This window comes from Stegastes partitus, unplaced genomic scaffold (assembly GCF_000690725.1).
Source record: "Stegastes partitus isolate 25-593 unplaced genomic scaffold, Stegastes_partitus-1.0.2 Scaffold1239, whole genome shotgun sequence".
Lineage (NCBI taxonomy): Eukaryota > Metazoa > Chordata > Actinopteri > Pomacentridae > Stegastes > Stegastes partitus.
The window spans coordinates 67808-89618 of NW_007578970.1; the positions used below are offsets into that span (position 1 = coordinate 67808).

At 41.2% G+C, this 21811-nt stretch overlaps 2 protein-coding genes across 2 annotated transcripts in view; both read left to right on the forward strand.

The window, feature by feature from the left end:
- Window positions 1-1414: 1414 nt before the first annotated feature.
- Window positions 1415-19954, forward strand: LOC103369092 (tumor necrosis factor receptor superfamily member 11B-like). The gene is made up of 6 exons (XM_008297701.1): window positions 1415-1490; window positions 8964-9191; window positions 9864-10008; window positions 15549-15749; window positions 17630-17854; window positions 18486-19954. Exons 1-6 carry the CDS (start codon window positions 1443-1445, stop codon window positions 18878-18880), a joined length of 1242 nt encoding a protein of 413 aa, XP_008295923.1. The 5' UTR covers window positions 1415-1442; the 3' UTR covers window positions 18881-19954.
- Window positions 19955-20241: 287 nt separating this feature from the next.
- The window catches only part of LOC103369095 (tumor necrosis factor receptor superfamily member 6B-like), a 5454-nt gene continuing 3884 nt past the window's right edge, over window positions 20242-21811 (forward strand). The window contains exon 1 of the mRNA XM_008297705.1: window positions 20242-20343. Coding sequence (XP_008295927.1) covers window positions 20242-20343 — 102 coding nt within the window. The remainder of the gene's footprint in view (window positions 20344-21811) is intronic.

The window sequence follows — 21811 nt, forward strand, 5'->3', positions numbered from 1 at the left end:
CAGAAGAATGTATACAGCCTATTGTGCAGGTACATGTTACAGTAATAAAATGTCACAATTAAATGGAATGACATGCTCTATTATATGGATTTATACCGTTAAAGTTTGTTGAGAGCACAATAATATTCATGAAAAGATTCAATTTCTAAAACCTTTTGCCAAGTTTTATTCTTGGCGTGTACGAAGAATTTTAAAAAAAAAGGTGAATTTCACTCCACGTGTCCAGGGATCACTAAGACTATAAAGTTACACAAAGGGGACTTTTGAGTGAAATGTTGCTGCTTTTATCGAGAATCTGGCTGGAGAAAGTGAAAAGGCGCAGAAAGAGAAGAAAAAAAAGTTGGATATTGAATAAAAAGGGGTTAAGAAAACTCAAGTGAATTGGAAATCAGCTGTTTGCCACAGAAATATGAAACATTCAGTAGTTTTATTTCTGTGGTATCGTCCAAAAAGTGTCTAAGGACCTAAAAAAAAAAAAAAAAAGAACTGAATACATATTTGATGGAAAATACTCCGACATGTTTGTAACACAGTCCTGAAACAGAATACTGACTTTTTACAGCTTTAGTCCAGAGAAAGGTGATGTTTAGCTCTTTAATTGTGAGCTCTTGTGGGTGAAACGTTGCTTCTCAGCACATGAACACTGTTGTCCATCCAGGCTGAGACAACATTTCCAAGCTCCCTCTGTGGATGTTCAAATAAGCAGAACCAGACTAACTAAATGATTCTGGCTGCTCCAAATAAACAGCTGTCAGTCATTGTATTTACATGCTGTCAAAGCCAAAACATTTATCCTGGAAAACCTTTCCTTATTCACACTGATTAAAGCTTCTTTGGAAAAGAAAACTTTGACACTTTGAGGGGGGTGGTATGAATGAGTTGTCAAATACAGTAAATATAAAAGCACTTCTTGTAGAATTTATATGGAAATTGTTGCTGTACTTCATCACTTTCAGTAGTCAGGATCGTTTTAAGCAAGTATTTTTTTTGGCTTTCTTTCTCCCCGAAAGAGGAAAAACGCACACATGCACTCAAAAGGCACGACTTTATTGCAGTTTATAGAGTTATCCTGCTTCTAATGTGCGTTTCATCCATTGGGATTTTTGTAGGAAGCGTTTGTATCGCTTCAAAAGTGGAGTTCCTGAATAAATCCACACCATCTGATCATCAGTGGACGCCTCCTTTCATGTCGCCCACAGCAGTTACTACTTTGCGTAATGGCAACGCAACTCGTGAGGATGCAGCGGTTTATTTTTAGGGCTGAGGGGAAAAGCGGAGGGACCCAGAGAGGGCTGTTCTCTGGATAACGGCGCGGTGGGTGGGCACATGCTCCGTCTCTCTCTCTCTCTCTCTCTCCCTCCCTCTCCCTCTCGCTGCACCATATAAGAACGGATCCGTGATGGAGACCCCTTCACACCGCAGTTCACTTTTACGCAGAAGAGATGAGCGCACGGATAGCGAGATCCAACCCGGCCATGAAACTGATGGTGGTGAGTGAGCTCTTCTCTGTGGATAAAATCTGACCTTATGGAGGCATTTTATTCTGAAGGAATGAATTCTTCTTTTTTCTTTCTTTTCTTTTCTTTCTTTTTTAAATTTTTTTTTTACCCTTTAATAATTTCTTTAAGACGGAATATTGCGAGACGTGAATTATTGTTGCGCTATTCTCTGGTTCAGGTTCTCAGGAATTATTTGCTTTTTGAGACTCGTCGTTTTGTCCATAAGTATTCACATTAAGGAACAGTTCCGAAGAAACGAAATACTCTCTGATCCTGCGTTCAGTCTGTGCAGGTAGTTTGATGGTGTCCACTTTATTATAGGGACCAGCGGTTAGTTTACGCACTGCAGTCACAGATTCCTCTGAAACTGAGCCAGATTTTGGAGATTGCACATTTGAATGACAGTTATCATGAAGCTCACTCATGTTTACTGTTTTTTTTTTGTTTTTTTTTTGTCGTTGTAGTAATTCATGACGTTTTCCTCACTGTGGCGCATGCGAAAATAATTTGCGTAAAAGATTTTTATCGTTTTGTGTTTTGTTCCTGGAGTAATATGAGTCTCAGTGTCACGGGATGAGCCTTTTACGCACGATCCAGTAAATCATCTAATTGGTTTATACCGGAGGCTGTTTGCTTTTGGTGATGAGTTGAGTTCAACCTTTTTATTCTTTAATGAATGAACGTTTACTTTGGTTCGTATTTCATGGCATGTTTACTATTACTGAAGTTAATTGGAGTCACGTGGTGGTTTCCTGCAGATGGCGTTCGAGATATCTGACGAATGACTTTGACAAAGGTTTTTTTTTAATATATATATTTTTTTGTTAATGTTTGCCTCCAGAGCAGCAGCAGTTATTTCCTTCGGTGTGTTTTGCATGTTGTGGCCTTTGCAGGTTTTGCATATGTCCTTGTAGAGATGTGTATCAGGATAGAAACACACCAAACACTGGATGTGCTACCTGGCTGCAGTGTGTGACTTTAGTTTGTTAGTCATTTTGTTGGTAAGATGTGTCCTTTCTTTGTGCGCAAAGTGCAAATTGGTGCAAATTTGTTCCTCAGACTCAGTGCAGTCGCTTCCAAAATGGACAAATATTTTGTTCTTACAATTCCTGACACGTTGTTTATCCATCCTTCAGTTAGTCAACCAGTCTTTCAGTCACTCAACCAGCCAGACAAACATCTTTGTAGCCAACTAATGAGTCAGTCATCCAACCGCTCAGACTGTCAACATCCAGCCAGTGAGTCCGTCTGTCCTTCCTCTGGATCCACCAGAACCTCGGAGCCTGTTTATCTGCCTGTCAGTGAGCCAAACAGTCTGTCTGTGAGTAATCCCATGTTAAAGGGAAACTCTGCACTTATGTGTCCAAAACATTGTTTTGGCGTCCAGGTCGAGCAGTAAATGCCCCTCCTGCACCTGTGAGCTCTTCCTGTTGCCCTGCAGCCTCCTCACACATGTTGTCTCCTTAAAACGCACACATTTAGTTTGGGTTCTGGCCCGGCATGATGTCAGTGGAACAGCTAATGTTGTCAGTCTGCTTTTACCAAGACACATGTTCCAGTATGTAAACAGTGATCATTGCTGGAAAAGTGATGTTCTGGAGAGCAACATAATGCTCATAATGCAAGAGCAGGTTGTCAGTCAAACATGACAATTAGCTGGCGTGCGTTTCACATCAATCCATCCCATAATCCCAGCTCTAATCCCTCTGCAGGAGCACGCTTTATCCCCCTCTATTATTATCTGTTATCTATTATCTGAGCTCTCTTTATCTTTACGCCTCCTCTTTGCTCTCTGTTGTGGCCGTTGGCATCAGTCGCACCAACTTCCCTAAATTTAGCAGCAGGTTCACACGCAGGCAGGCCGGAGAAGCTACGGAGGGATCGCTTTGTTGTTTTTTTTAACTCCAAGACAAACAGAGGAGGAAGTGAGGTGAAGGAGGAGGAGGAGGAGGAGGAGGAGGGTGTGAAGATAGGAGATCAACATGTTTTAAACAAACCGGTACGAATGTTTATTCAGAAAGCAACAATTACCAGTGGAAGCTGCTTCTGCACACCTAACTTCCCCTTTTCCATCAACAGTAGGACTGATAGCAGAAGTGTGTGTGTGTGTGTGTGTGTGTGTGTGTGTGTGTGTGTGTGGGAGGGAAGGGGGGGCATGCATGTGCAGGACAAAGTGATTTGGAGAAACAAAGAGCAGATAAAACTGTTTATCTTGATCTCACTACTGTATGAGTCATATTAAAAACAGCAGCACATGCAAATTTCTGTGGTGACACTTTATCTGATATTGGATGTGTTAAAACACAAGAAGAGTTTGATTTATTTGGCTCAACAGGCAGAAGACACAGTTTTCAAACCCTCCTGTTTAACTGTGTAAAATGTGGACATCATCTTTTTTTCATATTTGCATCTGGTTTTAGACATAACTGTAAATTATTATACTGCACTCAGAGGTAGTGGCACGAGGCTCATTCTCAAGTTAAAGTCCTGCAAAAACAAAAAAAAAAAGCGCAGAAATAATACAATTCAAATACAGTCAGGAAGCTTAGTCCAGTGGGTCCCAACCTGAGGGTCGAGGCCCTCCGTATGAGCACAGTATAAAACTGTAGGGTCTGCAAAGAAAAAACAAACAAACTTCTGCTTCACAAAGTTGAATTCATCTCTTGGATTTTTATCTAAACTTTAATTTATTTTTTATTTTTTAACAATTACATCAGTTGATTCATCTTGAGAGAGGACAGTTTTGACATCAGAGAGGAAATCATGCTACAAATCACAGACATCTGAAAGGTGACAATGAGTAAGATTTGCTGGAAATGACGTATTCGTCTGAATTCCTGGACTAAAGGGAGATAAAATCATCTTGATTTTACTGATCAGGACTGCACCCAACTCATTTTTGATGAATCTGAAAAAAATAGCTTTGGAAAAATGCAAATCTGGAAGCTTATACTGAAATATTCTCTGTTTAATGTCTTAGAAACTAAAGAAAACCAGCAAATGAAAAAAATAAAACAAGACATTCTTTCAGATTGGGCTGGGATTCAGTTAATTCACTAGAAAGTCTTACAGTCTAGCAAAATATCACATGCATAAAAGGTTCAATATCTGAGTTTAATCTTTAAGATTTTAAGCTGCCTTTGGCTTCAGGGACGGGGGGTGAGTATATGGAGGGAACTTTGTGATGCAGCGTGGAAGCGTGTCCTGCAGTCTGTCTTTGTATGAGTGAAAGAAGACAGAGTCCATACTCACATGCACACACACACACATGATGATCTGGAATCCCCCCTCAGACCACCTGCGCTCTACAGTTAACTGAAGCCATGTGCCTGCTGGATAAGCTGGTGCAGTGTGGTTTGGTCCCTTTGTGCCACAGCTCTTCTCCTCATGCCATGAATTTAAAGCTGACCTCAGGCAGCCAAACATCTCCTCTTCTTGCTTTGCATTTCAAGCCTGCTTCAAATTCACTGTAACTCTAACCCTGCTCTCTATCTGTTAAGTGCTGCGGCTAGCTTCTTCCTTTTTTCTCCTTTGTTCATTATTTCGCAATGTAATTGTGATTTACTGACTCACATTAAGATTGTTCTTTTTCTTTCTTTCTTGTAATCACATCAAAAGAAATGAAAATGAGATGTGACACTAAAATTTTGCAATTTTCAAGCTGCCTGATGTGGGTTTTTGCACACTATTTAGTGCATCACAACTGAAAAAACATCCAATGAAAAGCTCTACTTTGTACTTATTAATTCATTCAGTTTTCACTCATGTGTAAAATTGCTAAATCCTTTACCCACTTACTATTTGTGGCTCTTTTTACAAGCTCATATGCAAAGCATGTGTGATCATTTTTTAGGTCTATTTCTGTCAGGTGTCTGAACTGCGCGGTCCATCTGTCATGCAAAGTGCTCTTCATCCTGTTTCACCAAAGCACTCTGTCATCAGATCGCTCACAAAACCCCTCTGAAGTCCTCTAAGCCCCGTCAAACCGCTGCATGCTTTATTTCAGCATCATTGATATTACATGCAGAGCACGTCAATAGTTAAACTGTAACTTCATCTCACAGCCAGTAAACATCTCGTTGGATTTCTTGTTGCGTCTCGATGCTGAGGGCAGCACGGTCCAACTTCTCGATCCGACATGTGCACTGCCGCCCTTTACAAACTGGAATCCACTTGTTTGTTTCATCGAAGACGACAGCATCTGTTGGAGAACACGTGTTCTCTGTTAAAGAGCTGGTCTGAGATTGTCTTTGCTTCTCATAAACACAAGGCTCTCTCTCTATTTGCTTCAAATGGAACTTACTGGCATAGATTACATAAGCAAAACTGCATCAGATGAAGCAGGGGTTTTTTAAATTTTATTTTAGCCTTTATTTATCCAGAGCACTTTGTGAGCCGACTTTTCCAGCAAGCAGCTTCATCAGTTACAGCCAGCGACGAAGCACCTGCCCTGCCTTCCTCCGAGGCATCTACGGCACATAGCAAATGATCATTAGCTCCGTACCTTTCATCCCCCTCGGCTGGCTCTGCTCCACGTAGGATATGTCTCTCGCTGAGCTTCACTCTGATGATGCTCACAGTATAATTACGGCTGTCAGTGGCCTTTAGCTGCTGTGTAATTTGGGTTTCCAGCGGTCGTCCATGATGTCGTCAGATGGCAGTTCTGAGGCGACGAGGAGGGTGAAAAGTTCAAAATCTCTTTTAGCTGTTGATAGACACACTCATACACACCACAGGACATCTTCCCAATGAGTTAATTCTGCAAAAGTTTTCTTTCCTTCAGTAGCAGAAAGCTACTGTGCTGGTTTGGAGTGTGTAGCTCTGCCTAAAGTGACCAGAAACAGATTCTACTGAAGATATCAAACAATGTGTGGAGGGTTTTTTCCTTTGCAAAAAATATACATGCCATCAGAGTTACTTGCATGGAGCTTGTTAGACTTCATTCGAGCAAAATCTATTAAACTCTTCTCCTTAAAAATGGGTTATAACTTAGTTTATGTGAGGAGCACGTGTTGAACATCCTCATTAAAGTCAGGTGTAAGCTGTAGGAGCTAATTACTGAAAGGCTCTTCTGTGTTTTTTTTAAATAGTCAGCTCCATGTACTTCTTTGCACAGGTTTCGTGGTGCATGTAAACGACAGAGGGAATAACACACAACAAAGCCATGCACCAGTGTGTCTGATCACTTCTGAGCAAGCAGGGGCTTTATTTTTTGGATTGCATTACTATATTTTCTAACTCTATCTTAGTCAAACTGCAGCCCTGTATGAAGGCTTTGAAAAACAGTACAGTCTTGACCACTCACTTACAGATGCACTGAGTCCTACTGGCTCTGACTCAAGACAGCACAGTTCTGCCAGTAAACTCATCCCGATTCGAACCAAAGTTTAAAGTCAAAGCATCAAGTGTAACCATACCCAGATTTGCAAAAAAAAAAAAAAACCCAGGTGACCGTCCGTCCGTGCTTCGGCTCGCTCCACCCTCCTGATGTTTCTAAATTGATTGGATGTGGTCTCATGGCTTAATAATGTGTATATACACTTCTTAATTTGAAGAGCAGGACTGTGATTATGGGTTTGATTCCTGCTGGGGCCACCCATGCTACAAACAAACTCATGCAGGCATGGTACTGCTCAGCCAGTCGCTGTGGATGAAAGCCTTCCACCAAATGTTGTGCTCAGAGGTCGATAGGTTTTGCCGGGAAAACCGCTGCGCTTGCCAGGCTGTTTGAAGCTTAGGTTTCTATTATAGTGTGTAAAAGCCATTCATCTATTTTTACTATCTGTTTCAGTGATCTCCGTTGCAAAGGAAAACAGAAATAGATAACTCCAGAAGGATGAATTATATGCAGAGCAGGAATATTTGTACGGTGCATGTACAGTGATAAATTATTAAGGAAGGGAGAACATGGATATAGTCGCACTTAAGAAAAGCAGATCAAAGCGGTTTGGAGAACATATGGCAGATGTGATAGAACAGCTGTACTGCAAACTGTCTCCTCTACATACACATTTCTGATGAACGTATGTCCAGATTTCACACTTCAACAACTACACTCTGTTAGTTTTTGCTCTCCTATGGTCCTCCCTGTTTCACGCTCATACACCAATAGTATATCGTGTTTTGCAGCTGCACGTTTTTAGGATAAAGCACAAATACATACATGCATGGATGGAGATCAATGGTGTTCGGCGGGTAAACTGTAGAACAGAGTGGGTGAGTGTTTTGTATTCCGGTGGTGGACGGGGAAAGCCCAGTAACCTCCAACAGTCCTCTTTATGAACAGCAGCCAGCAGTGGAGACCGCAGAGCGCGCAGACCAACACTGAGGAAGACCGTAATTGGACGTGAACCTTGACAAACACACACATGTGCAACACACAAACACACACACACACACACACACACACACCGGTTATGCATGATTGCTTCATGGTTGTTTGTTGTATGAATTGGTTCATTTTTGAAGATGCACGCGCAAACATGATAAAAAAGCAGGAAACCACATACAAGCATAAGGAGGGTCTATTGTTAGTCAGTTGTCCAAGCAGTGAGGATGAATCCGGGCCAACGGGAAAGTCCACAGAGCCAATGGCTGCCGGCCTGTTGTGTGACATCTGGTCTGCATGTGGCCTCGACCAGCTCCATGGCTACGGCTGATATCTTATATTTTAGCTCTGACCAGAACTGTTCAGTCGATGATACATGTGCTTGTTTTTGAGGCATTAGCTTCAGGGTGAGGGGATCTGGGTGTGGTTTTTGCTCTGGGGCAACATTAAAGTGCTATAGATCAGCCATGAATCACATCAGATGCTTTTTAGCTGCATCTCACCGGGCTGCTGACAGGAGCAGAAAGCTGCTGGTGAGCTCAGAGAACTCGCAATTACCGCCTGTAATCCTGTGTCATACTCTCACTTTGGTTTAATATGTGCAGAATGTTGGCATGGCTGAAACATCTGAGTTCATTTAGAAGCTTTGGAAAACAGTTAAACAGATGAGAAAAGACGCCAGAAGTGCAATAAAATAAATCTGATTCCCTAATCAGGACTATTAGTCATGATAAAATCTTGCTCGCAGCGTGTAGCAAAATAATAATCACAAATTGTGGCACTTTATGGGGACAATGTTGCCTACCGAAAGTACACAACGATTTAAAATGTACCGTTGTTATCTTTGAAAAGGTTGCCCCGGTGGAGTAATCAAATTGCTGCTGAATTTCTCTTCAGGCTCCCTCTAAAAAGCAGCGGAAATCACTTTAGGACTTTTGCGTCCACCAGGAGCTTCAGCTTTACTGCCCTGACCTTTCTTTCAACTCTTTCTTACTGGAAGCTTTGGGTTGGCGAGAGCTCCAAAATATAAAAATATTTCAACCTTTTGCCAGAAAGGAGCTGTGCACGAGATGGGTTTCATTAGAGACTTTGTCACTGCTGTTGACTCAAACCCACTTTCTTTCTCTCTCTTGCAGCTCTTCACGGTTTCTCTGTCCTGGGCCTTCCAGCAACAAGCCGTACCGCCCAAGTACCAGTACCTCGACCCGGTGACCTCCGACCTCCTGCTGTGCGACCAGTGTCCTCCCGGAACGGCCGTGAAGCGCCACTGCACCGCCGACACGCCGACGGAGTGCCAGCCCTGTCCTGAGCGGCACTTTGCTGAGAACTGGCACTGGGGCGATTCCTGCCAATACTGCACCTCGGTACGTACGACGCCTGAAGGTCTGCACATCATCTTTCTTCTCAATAGATCCCCGGCCTGCATTTTTTTTTTCTTCAGGCAGTTTCTCCAAATGTAATTTTCATGAGAAACACCAAGTTTTTTTTAAAGTTAGAAGTATCTCGTTACTGTATCTACTCGCAGTGAATTGCCCAAAGCTGAACTCGCATCATCGCCAGGAATCTGCTCGAGTCCAACATCCCTGCAGTGTTTTCATCCTCCAGCTCGTCCTTTAGGCTGCTCTGTTGTGGTTTTCATGGTGTCTCTTACTTAGACGCATGACTTTACTGTTTGTTTACATTCTGGCACAGCCTTTGTCATTTTCTTTCCACTTCAGCTGCTGTTGCTAAAAATGAAAGTCTCGCTGTGCTCATTGTGGTAGAACAATCTTCCCCCGGAGTTTCGATGTTTTCCTCTTTGCCACCTCAGATCAATTATGTAATCAGTACTTCATCGCCTTCTATGTATTGTTAACATGTTTGCTTTGGGATGTTTTTACATTTCTGTCATTTTGCACTTCATCCTATGTTCAGGTCAGCTTGTGGCTCACGACAACCACCGTGACCTGTGATCTCTGTCCACGAATACATAAATCAACCCGGACCGTGTGTTTCTGCGCTTCGTGACCGTGCTGTTGTGTGTCTGTTGTGTTTAGGTGTGTAAGGAGAGACAGTTGGTGAAGCAGCAGTGTAACAGCACTCATGATCAGCTGTGCGAATGCGCCCCAGGTTTCCATCTAGTGGTGGAGTTCTGTATCGCACACAGCACCTGTCCACCTGGATACGGAGTCACAGCTTCAGGTGAGAGTCGCTTCATCGTCAGTCACGGCTGTTTTGGGGGTTCATGTCTAAGCAGGCAGCACATACGTGGAGGACTGATCAACAGCTGAAGAAATCTGTAGTAAAAGCAGAGAAAATGAGGAACTCACTGTCTGTCGTGTCAATATGAGCTCTTCAATGTGAGAAAAGTGTAGCATGTGTGTGTACGGGGATGTAAACTACAGTATTTCATTTTTACTGGTTAGAGTAGAAACTTGTTGCCATGCTTTTTAGTTTTTCTTTAATCTTCACATCTCATGCTCTCCTCAAATCAGTTCCATCCCAAATATGCAGCTCTGGCATGTCAGGAACGCTCGCTCTGCCAGTTACATTTCTGCATTAGGATGTCCTCTTTGTTGTGTCACTGGAAGCTCTTCTGTCTTTCTTCCTCTTCCTCTGAATCAGATCAGTTCCAGATGCAGATGTCGCTTTTCGCAGAACCAGTTTTTTTTCAAAAAACGAACTCTTTCTCAGAACTGTTCTGTCTCACTCTCGGGGATGTGTAGTAGCCAATTTCAACTGTTTGTGACTTCTTTTTCTGCTTCTTTTTCCCCATCGAACATTATGCATTTCCTAGCAGAGCAATAATGTCTGGATACAAATGACAAAGAAATCATTTAGAGGTAATTATATGTAGTGACTGTGCGTGTAAAAGTTCATGTAGTTGTCTGGAACATCGTGTCCATTTATAGTTATAATTTGCCTTTTGAGAACTCAGAGATCTCAGTTCTGTGAAAACAAACATTTCTTTCTACATAGTTTTACCCCACAATGTTATCATTTGATTTACAGTAAGCGTGTTGTCAGAACTCATTTAGAAAAGGATGATTAACTGAGGGATAAATGCAGTTTTAGTTGGATCTGAATGGTCCGAGAAAAAAACGATTCCTTTGGTGGGATTTTTTTTTTTGGTGTCTGCGTTTGTTGTTTGTGCTTCGGCTCCTCTGGAAATGAAAATTATTCCTCAAAGTGATTTTCAAGGTTCAATAAATAGAAATAGAGGAAAATTTTGGAGTAGAATTTAAAGATTAATGCTGAAGTACAACTTAATGATGTGCCTTTCACAAATGACTGTGGAAATATAAAGTCTGACTTTCTCACATTGTTAGAATGTGGAATAGAATCAATTGATATTTTCCGTGAACTCCACCACTTGTATAATATAAATATATTCTGACGTAGAGAAAAAGTTCAGAAAAATGTATTCTTGTTGTTAGAAAAGGCTCAAATTTAGCAAAATGTACACAAAATGTTTTTTAGCTGAAAATCCTCCGCTGTTAAGTTCATCCACACCCTTGTCAGGTGTGACTTCAGCTGGTGTGATCAGTACGGTGACGTCTTTAAACCGTCACATTAAAATGCAGCTTTTTTCAAAGAGATTTGAATGTGCCACATCCAGGCACTCGAATGTCTCTACCAATATTTGTCATCAAGAAATCAGCTCAGACACAATCTGCCACATTCGGCAGAAAGTGTTTGAGATCAGCTACAGAGATGCTGATGAGGTTGTCGTCATGCACAACTAGAGAGTATCTGAGGAATCACCTAAGGAAAGGTTTATGACTCCTCATCAAGGCCTCAACCTTAATGGCAGAATGCCGTCATAACTGGCTCCATTGGGCATCCACTTGGAGGACCAGTCATGTTCATTTGAATCTTGTTTTCAGCTGTACAGGGCGGATGGGGGAGACATGTCATGGACAAAAATCTGCATTTCATCAATGGCAATCTCACACCCACAGCTGAGCTTTCAACAGAACATGCATCCAGTCACCAGAATGTGCACTACTTTCGTCACCCATTCTGGACTGACATGTCTGACATCCTGTTGCACTCCACCCTCCATCACCTGTTGCTAGTTTCAAACAGTGTATTGGTTGTTTCATGACATCCATTCTGTTGTACAAATGTCTGTGCTGGAACAACAAAATGCTTATTTTACTTGTTAGAATAGACAGAATTTCATAAACTATTATACGCTGTGTTTGTATTTTGGTTCAGTATATGTTAAGTTAGTAGCTATAATGCAGCATCACTGAGACACATGCTATTTTGCTGCTGTGTGATGAAATGTGTCTGAGCTGGTTCAGTCTCTTCCATCATATTCCCTGCTGCCATAGTTCATCACCATGAGGAGATTATTTAATTCATCTGTGTGTAATGAAGCACAGTAATTTCCTTTATGGGTCATTACTAGTTTTAACGGATTCCCTTTCATCCTGAGCCTTTTACTCCCGTACAGCTCTGCATGTCCACAGGCTTATCTGTCAGTTGTATTCTGATTGAATCTCGTCATGTTTAATTTCGAGGGCTTTTATCTGAGCGATGGGACTATTCAAGCATGTTTTTATTGGAGGTAATAATCCGCGGCTCCATATTTATGAGTGCCATTCATACTGCGTGTCTGCAGGAGTTTAATCCACTTTCAGTGATAAAACTATAACAGATGTTTGATCATGATTTTACAGTGCATGCCTCAATTAAGACGGCTGTTTATTTAACTGGTCACTTCTGAGCACCGTCTGTGTTAAAATAAGCAACATGACATTTTCAGAATGTTAACGAGCTTTGCCATTTGTTCCTGTCGTACATCATTATGCATTTCAAGAGGAAACCTCAGACACTTTGTCAACAGTTTCTTTTGTCCCAGTTAAAGGTTGTAACCTTCCTCTGCATTTCTGAGGCTTCCTTTTTATGCTTCACTGAAATTAGGTGCATCAGGCACGTACACAAATATACCACCGACCATGAAGATGTCACTGTTGATGACAGTGGAGTTACTGAGATAAAGTTACAGACTAAAGCTGCTTTAGTCCAAACAAAGATGAGCAAAGTTCTAAAAAACAGTTTGATTTTAACAGTTAATTACCTATTAATTTTCCTTTTAATTTTTATTTTGACAAACTGTATGTCATTGCATAAAGCAGCACAGTATGAAATGTTTACAAATTCATGTATTATAATTCAAAACAGGAGAAAGATTTAAGTCAGTAGTGCAACACCAAAAAAAATCCAAGTTTCTAACAAGCTTCAAAAGTTTCATCCGTGTATTAAACAAAGTGTGCCATGGATACAGTGATATTTTGCAAGCAAAGACTAAAGAAACAAATCTTTATCTATGTATTTGGGGTATTCTTAATGATTTTGGTAGAAGGTTTTAATTCTATGTGTAAAACTGTCAAATTCACAGGCGAGCCGTTCATGTTCGTTAGATGATGTCGTCTTAGCGTTTCAGTCAATATTTCATACTTGTTCCACTGTCTGAGAGCAAAAAGAAAAGAGAAAAAACTGAAAATGAGAACAGCTTTATGGGGAATTTGCATGAGTTAAAAATGTAGATGTCGAGACATTTTCCCGTTCATTTCACGCTAATGTGACTGATCGCGGCAGCTCTACTCCCCAGAGACAAAGATTTTCTCTAGAATGTTAATGTTTCCTCATTTGTTACCTGAAGGAAACATCCACTGTTACCGTCTCTTCAAAATCCAAATCTTTCCCTCACAATATGCAACAGGGTGTCATTCACCTCTGCTGGATCTTGTAGATTTTCTCCTTGGTGGTGATTGTTGGCAGCATAAACTAAATGTGATGCTGAATTTCAACATTCCAGTGACCAGAATCTGGTTATTTCTGCTGGAACCACAGCACAAACTGGCACTACGCTTCTCATGACTTCATCTCAGACCTGAGACCAGAATCCATGAAACCGCGAGGATGAAAGAATATTTTCCAATTATTGTGGTCATCATCTGACCCCATGTAGTGCTGATACCACTCAAGCATGAGTCAGCATTTTCCATAAATTCGTCCAGCACGGATTCCCAATTGGAGTTGAAAGTCTAATGAAGTTCAGCAGACGTGAGGCAGCGTTTCAGGGGATTCCCCCCCTTGAAGCTGAAGGACTTCTTATGTAATGCTTGGAGTTGTGGTTTTGACCTTAAAACCACAGGATGCTGGTTCAGTCTCCCAGTAACACAGGCCTTTTATGACTCCATTCGTCTCCCCTTGATCTTCTCATTTGTCTGTTTGTGGTTGTGATTCGTTGCCGCTCTCTGACTGGGGGGTTTGAGGTCTTTCTTGTTGTTTTTTCTGTGTTTTTGGCATCAAGTTGTATTGGTCGGTGGGAAAGAAACCAAGAAACCAAAGAATGAATGAGTGAATGTAAATAATTCCTGCATTTTATTAGCTATTTGTTTCATCTGTGTAATGCTAGAAAACGGGGATACCCATCACAGGTCCCAAAGGTACAAGACAAAAAAGTTGGGCATTTTTATCCAAGATGTTCAAAAGTTAGTTTATCTGCTTTAATTATTTGGCATTTATTTAACCAGATAAGAACAAGACAAGGCAGCAGCTTCAAAAGTTGCAGACAAAACGAGATGAATTCAGAAAATTGTTCTTTAAAAAGACTTGAAATAATACCAAAATTAAGCTGATAGGAAATTTGGCTGAAGATGTCCGATTCATCAAGTTATTATTATTATTATTACTACTATTATTACTATGTTCGCACAGCCAATTTTCAAAACTGAGAAGATAAAATGTAAAAAAAAAATGTTAAAATAATTTTTGCTTAAAAAATTACTAACGCAATTCATAGATATAAATAATAAAAAAATATATAAGCTATTCTGCTTTCTTTACATATTAAAAAACATCATAAATTCATTTTTATATAAACAGTAATGCAAGCATTTCTGCTTTAAATGCCATCTAAACCTGTTTCTTGCAATAAAGTGCTGACCTGCTGATTTTTTTCCGCACTGGAAATTCTGAGATTGAACATTTATGTCAGCACAAGATATTACAGTCATGCAGACGCATTCTGTACTGTACATGCTTCGTCATCAGTGATGCAGGAAACGTTTGCTGCTCTCATATCAGCTGGTGGTTTCACCTTTAATGCTAAATGGTGAAACGCTTTGAAGAAAGCGCAAACGCTGCCACAATAGCAGGAAACTAATCAAAGGTATGTCTTATGTAAGCACGGCTTCCCACGCACTTTCACTTCTACACTTGAGTACAAAAAAAACTAAAAAATCAAATGAGGATGTGATTACAACATAGTTCCACGGCATGGGCTAACATGCGTACTGGAGGTCATCTACTAGAGGAGGTTTACCGTAATGTACCTGCCATAGAACGGAATATCTCTGGTTCAATTCTGTGGGGTTACGTGAAAAAGGTCACATAATGTGTCTGGCAATCTGCAGATGAATCACTTCGCGGCACAGCTGAAGTCACATGCCATCATAGTAAGAGCATCGGATACAAGATAAGGAAACGAAGGTGTAGTGACTCATAGTCGGACATGAGTCATTCTCAGAATCACACAGTCATCTGTGGTCCTGCCGGGCCGTCACATGTCACTGCGGTCGCGGTTCTTAGAATCACATCAGCTTGTTTGATGAGCTGAATGATGTAGGTCATGTTCACTGAGAACTGCTGATGGGTTTCACATCATGCAATTTCCACAGTTTAAAACATGCCAGTTTTAATAATTCTGTGTACATTTCTTCCAGGTACACCTGTGAGCGACACAGTTTGTGAACGTTGCCCAGACGGTCACTTCTCAGCCGGCGGCTCCTCCACAGAGCCATGTCAGCCCCACAGAAACTGCTCTGATATGGGTCTGAAGACGCTCAGATGGGGAACGTCCACCTCAGACAGCCTCTGCGACAAGAGAGTGGGCTGCTCCCAGCAAAACACTGTGTGCCATACTGGTGAGAAAACACACTCACAGTGATGCTGCAGCAGGAATCATATGGAAGGTTTTAGGGCTGATGTGCAATCAGCGTACAGATCATCGGTACAGTTTATATCCAGACGCACACATATGCAACTATGTTTTTGAGTAAACCTCAATTGTCAACAACTTAAAATCAGTCAGAACTGAATTATTTCAGACATGTGGTCATTTTCATTCCTGCAGGCAGGGGATTTCCTCGGTCAGGTTCGTTGTCCAGATTCCATTCTCTTCCAAATTCTTGCGTGTCTGAAAACCAACACAAGAGAAAGAAAAAAAAAACTCCAAGGGTTGAACTGGATGTTTATGGCACTGTTGTCAGAATCAGCCATGATGGATCAATTACTCCTTTAACTGTCACATCCTCCAACACAATAACAGAGGAAACTGAGTCAAACACAAGACGAGCTGGTTAGTCTTTGTTACTCAGACTTTAACTATGACAGATCCTGAAATTTAATTCGAGAAGAGAAGCCTCAAATATGACACTAAATTCCCAGAGTCTGAGAAACCACAGTCACTGCAGAACACACACATGCAGACGTAAAGACACGCTCGTGCACACTGAGCACCACACTTCGAAGAAAACACACCGAGCTGTTGTCCCGCAGGGAGGGTGATGCTCTCCTCAAATATTCATTCACAAATTGTCTTCCTGTGAACTACACAACCACAGATTGTCTGCAGCAAATCCTGGAACAGTTTAGCTTTTTTTTTTTAACAAAAATGTGAAATTGAAAGCAGTTGGGATTCCCAAAGTTGCCATGTGATTTGGAGAAACCACCGGGATGTCAGTGTCAATTACAGAGGAAGCCACAGTTACATCACCCAGGCTTCGGAGAAAGAAGCCAAATGTCCTCTTTGCCTTAAACTCAATCAGACACTGGTTTCGCTGAACCCTTTTCCCATATTTACTGCAAGTCAATCAGAAAAAAATTTCACACATACATACAAACAGAAAATGCTTCATAATGATTTAAAAAAAGTTGCTATTTCATGTCATCAGTTTCACATCATCTACGGCTCGAATTTTCCTGGATATGTGAACTGTGTCAGGAACCTCTTAGGTTTCACAAATTTGGCAAAGAAACCTGCTCTTTACAAAAATGCTTTTCCCTTTTAAGGAAGGTTTAGAAGACATGAGCTGCCTGTGAAAAAAAAACTGCAGCTCTGGTTACTTTGCTGCAGAGCAACAGACATGGGCGAAGTTCTGCTTGGCTCGTCAGACTGATGTCAGTGGTGGTTCTGTGCTGTCAATGGGGAACAGAAAGAGGAGACGTGCAAATCTGCTGCGGTCAAATTACGAGGCAACACTCTAAACACACACAAACACATCTAAACAAATCCAGACACATGCAAAAGTGGAGGGATGAGATGTAGTATATTCAGAATCAGTGAACCTGCCTCCGGCTACACGTGAACACCAAAACGATTTTTATCTTTCCATTCCTGATTCCCTCATTGACTGGTAGCACAGTGGTGAACAACGTGAGTCGAGTTTTTGCCGCCACCAGATCGCTGAAGTGTAGCAATGGCAAATGCTGACTAAACTTAAATGGTATAACGTAGGAAACTGTCATGTCACTGCGTCAGCAAGCTGAGTCACAAATGTCACAGCGAAATCTATTTTAAGTCTACTAACATGAGCTAGCGTGCCGCCACACACACGCCGCACCGCAGCAAAACTGCTGAGCGTACTGAATTCACCAGGGTTTGAATGAGGGAAAATAAGGAATTCCTCCTTGTTTTAAGCATGTCCTCCAGCTGCACCATGTAACATTTTTTATCATGTAAGATCTCAATCAACATCATCATTAGTTTGCCCTGAAGCCCACTTTTTCTTGTAATTTACACCAGACGTGACTCTTTGTGAGGAGGCGGTCTTCCAGTCGCTGGCCTCGCTGCGACTGTCCTCTGTGCCCCTGGAGCGACTGCTGGAGAGTCTTCCTGGGCGGAGGGTGGACCGAAAGAGCCTGGAGAGGCTGAAGAAGGCTTGCTCGCCCCAGCAGCAGGTTCTCCAGCTGCTGAGACTGTGGAGGGAGCAGAACAAGGACCAGGACAAGCTGTATGGCATCATACAGGGTAGGAGTCAGGGAAACATATGGCACCTTTAAAGAGCCCAAATTTTGTTTCTATTTTTTGGGGGGAGGGTCCCTTGTAAAAGGCCTGAAAACTCACAAAGCCAAAGTACAAAGTAAAAGGAGATATTGTGTCCCACAGAAAACACCCCGTTTTAAGTCCAGGCTTTTCTTCTGTTACTTATCTATGTCATCATGTAACACAATTGCATAGCGTCTGCCTGGTGGCTAGTTTGGTCCTCAGATAAATAAAGAGCAGCTGCCTCACAGTCTGCAGTTAGATCCTCTTAAAGTCACTTCCACTGGGGGTACATCCCCAAACTATAAGATCCACTAATGTGGCCCCACTTTCAAAAGGTCACCGAACCAATCAGAGTTATTTTAGGAGGGGTTCTGTAAAGAGACAGGAGCTAAAACTGAGCATTTCAGACAGTGAGAAGAGGTGCTACAGAAAGCTCATTATGATGAAAAGAATGTGGTTTTTGAATATCTAACATATTCCAGTATACCCCAGAAATGAAATTATGAACCTGAAAGTGAGCATAATACGGGCTCTTTAATGTTAGTTTTAATTTTAGGAAGTGGCTATTCCGGTTTTGCTTTAGTGTGTTAATATTAGCATCCTGTACCTCCAGGTGTGAACCACTGTGAGAGGAAAGTCTCCCGCTGCAACAATCTAAAAAACCTGACCCTGGATGACCTCCTGAAGGTCACCAACAGCCTGCCTGGGGTGAAGGTTCAGGAGGAGGACATCCGGGCCGTGGTCTCTGCCTGCCTGCCCCGACAGTACATTCTGCAGCTGCTACACCTCTGGAAAACAGAAAACCACAATCTGGATCTAGCCAAAGGTCTGTCCCACAGTCTAAGGGTGCTGCGCAGCCAGGGGGCGCCGCGCTACCTGCTCAAAGGCCTGAAGAAGATCAGCCGCATCATCGGAACCACTTTGGCGCACAAGATGTACGAGAAGATGTTTGTCAGTATGCTTCAGGACGAGTCGTGTTTTAAAGCTCATAAGCCATTAAACGAATAAGGAATTGAAAAGGTACAAACAGGAAAATATGCAATTTAAAGCATAACCAAACACTAATGCATTGTCAAACAGTGAACACAAAACACACACAGACACAGTGAGCAGGGGAATACACTTATGTTGCAGAGTAACAGACATGGGTCACATGAAAACGTCAGGTCTTTAAGATATCGCCAAATGATATCAAGCTATGTATGTACATACTGTAGTGCCTAGATGTGTTTTATACAACTATAACATAAAAGGCAAGATGGGAAAGTAAATTCTTCTCTGCCTCTCCGATTTTCTACCAAAACCTTTTGCCAAAATGACCTTTTGATTCAATGAGGTAGCAAGTGATGCTGATAACATCACCCTCCGTCTACAGCATCCGTCTGCAGTGATGAATCTGATCAGCCTTAAAAAGAAAAGAAAAAAAAAAAGTACCTGATGTGTTCGCACATCTGTGTACTTCTAAGTGGACGCAAATAAAAACTTTCCTGAAACCTTTTTTTTTGACCGGAGTCTGTGAAAAATTAAAAGAAAAAACTATTTAAGATGTAAATAGCACACTATTTTATGGAAGATGGGCTGGCAGATGTTGTGTTTTTATTATTATTGCTTTCTCGCTGTTTGAGAGAAAGGATTTGGTTTCATAATGAAATGTGTGTATTTTCCTCAGTTGTCCATTGTTGGTTTGTTTGTTCTGGACTGCTGGCAAGTAAAGCTCATCTGATTTTTTTTTTTTTTCTTTTTTTCTTTTTTTTTAAATTGTCAGTTATATGAATGTACAAAGGAGTGCAATTTTTTTTCTATTTAAAAAGTAATTTTACTTTCTGAGTATGTAAAGGCTTATGTTTATTACTTTATCAGAAATACTGGATTCCAAATGCTGCAAGTTCATGAAGTGATATTTGTTTTATATTTTGTTTTATCACTTTTATATTATAAATGTATGGTCTTTATTGTATATATGCCTGACTGGTCCTTTTAAAGCTTGTGTAACTTGTGAACATTAATGTCAAATGATCTGACTACATTCAGTTTGTAAAAATGCATTGCTTCATTATAAATAAGCAGTGAACAGACAGATCAGCAGTTTGTCTTGGTCCTTTCTTTTTCATTTTGTTGCATTTGTCTTGTGATTTCTTTGCAAGTCCAGAACAACATTAGAGAATAAGACTCTGGTGCACTTCACTCAGGAGCCAATGAATCTTTATCCACTTTAGTAAACGCTTCCACATGTAACCACACATTACTTGTAGCTATTTTGTTGTTTTATAGAACACATTAGTCTGAAAAACAATTTTACTGTACAATCAACGGTATGAACTGGTGGTCTATCCTCAGATGGTTGGGAGCCAAACCACTGATTGGACTCAATGCAACAGCAAGAAGGTTTCCTGCTTCTCGCCGCCTTTTTCCACGATCGTAGGAAATGGAGCATTCTTACCAACGGCCAGCAGGGGGCAACTCTTCTGGTTGTAAAAAAAAGTCTGCCTATGAGTAAGTGACCCTATTTCTGCTTTAATTTATTACCTAGGAAACATTTCCCTATTGAGTTTATTTATGCACTTGCCAGTTTTGAGTCTCCTTCAATATACTGTTGTGTGTATTTCATAAATTATGGTCCAATTTACAGTAGAATAGATGATAAAGCAAAGAATGCTTCGTCGCTGGGCTACATTGTGACTGACAGATCACTATATCACCACACATAGTGTCCTCAGGTTCTCCGGTCTGATTAGATTTCACGTTCCGTCCAGCTTCTAAAGAGCAAGACAACAATGACCAAACTGTAAAGGTTTCAGAACAGTTGCGGTTGCTGTGTCTGTCTTTCACATGCAGTCTATGGACTAGAAACACTGCTAAAGTTATGTCTATTGGAATGGCTGGTAGATCTAGACAGGCATGGATTTCCCACATGACACCATATCTGCCTTTCAATACTCCCCAGGGTGATGTGCAGAAGTGCTGTCAAACCAGAAGTTTAGCTTTACGTGTTATAGTTTATGTTTAGATATAAACCTTGATGGTTAGTTTAGGTATGAAGTTGAAAAGGTTGCAGTTAGGTTGATATCTGAGATGGATGGGGCCAGTTTAAGGTTTGGCATTGAAAGGGTTTTGCATGTGGGCAGGACATTGGTGTCTACCATAATTACGGTTGGACCCATGAAAAACGATCACATCCAGTATATTTTTCTCTATGGGTGAGGAAGGAAAGAGCTCAATAACTGATTTATACCATTGGTTTGAGAGCTGGAAAAACTTTTAAGGTCCAGGGTACACTGTGAATTATGTTCTCCATACTTCACATTTCAGAACACCAGCAGAATTGTGTGTTGGGAAACACATTTTCCCACAAGAGAGTGGCAGTCTGCAGTATTTTAATATAGTGATTTTGACTTGATTTTGACTCATCACACATAGACACAACACTCAGTGGTATCTCCACACATCATGTACGAACACAAAGTCTGCAGAAACAGTATCTTAGAAAACAGCAAACAGCAAATATTTCAGGACCCGTAACCACAGTTTGGAATAACACAATCGACCGAAATGTATTTCTAGCATCAAATATCCAAAACCGTTACGAGCTGGCATCAATTACTTTGTCCAAATACATATTTATTGTTGCCTCTCAAGTATTTTTCAGCAAGTTCATTCTGATCTTTGGCCACAATGCAGTGGCCTTCAAATCCAGTTAAATCCATCTTTAAGAAATGATAGGAATACGGTACATGTGTAAATCCGTCTGGAACAGGCTGTCCTCAAAAAGTGAACAACCGAGCAAGAAAGAAACGAGTGAGGGAGGCCGTTAAGACACCGATGAATGCTCTGAAGGAGTAACACACTTCAGCACTGTTGTTGCTCTTCACCAGTCAAAGCTTTATGGGAGAGTGACAAAGAAAAAGTCACTGTTAAAAAAGCTCATATTAAATCCGGACT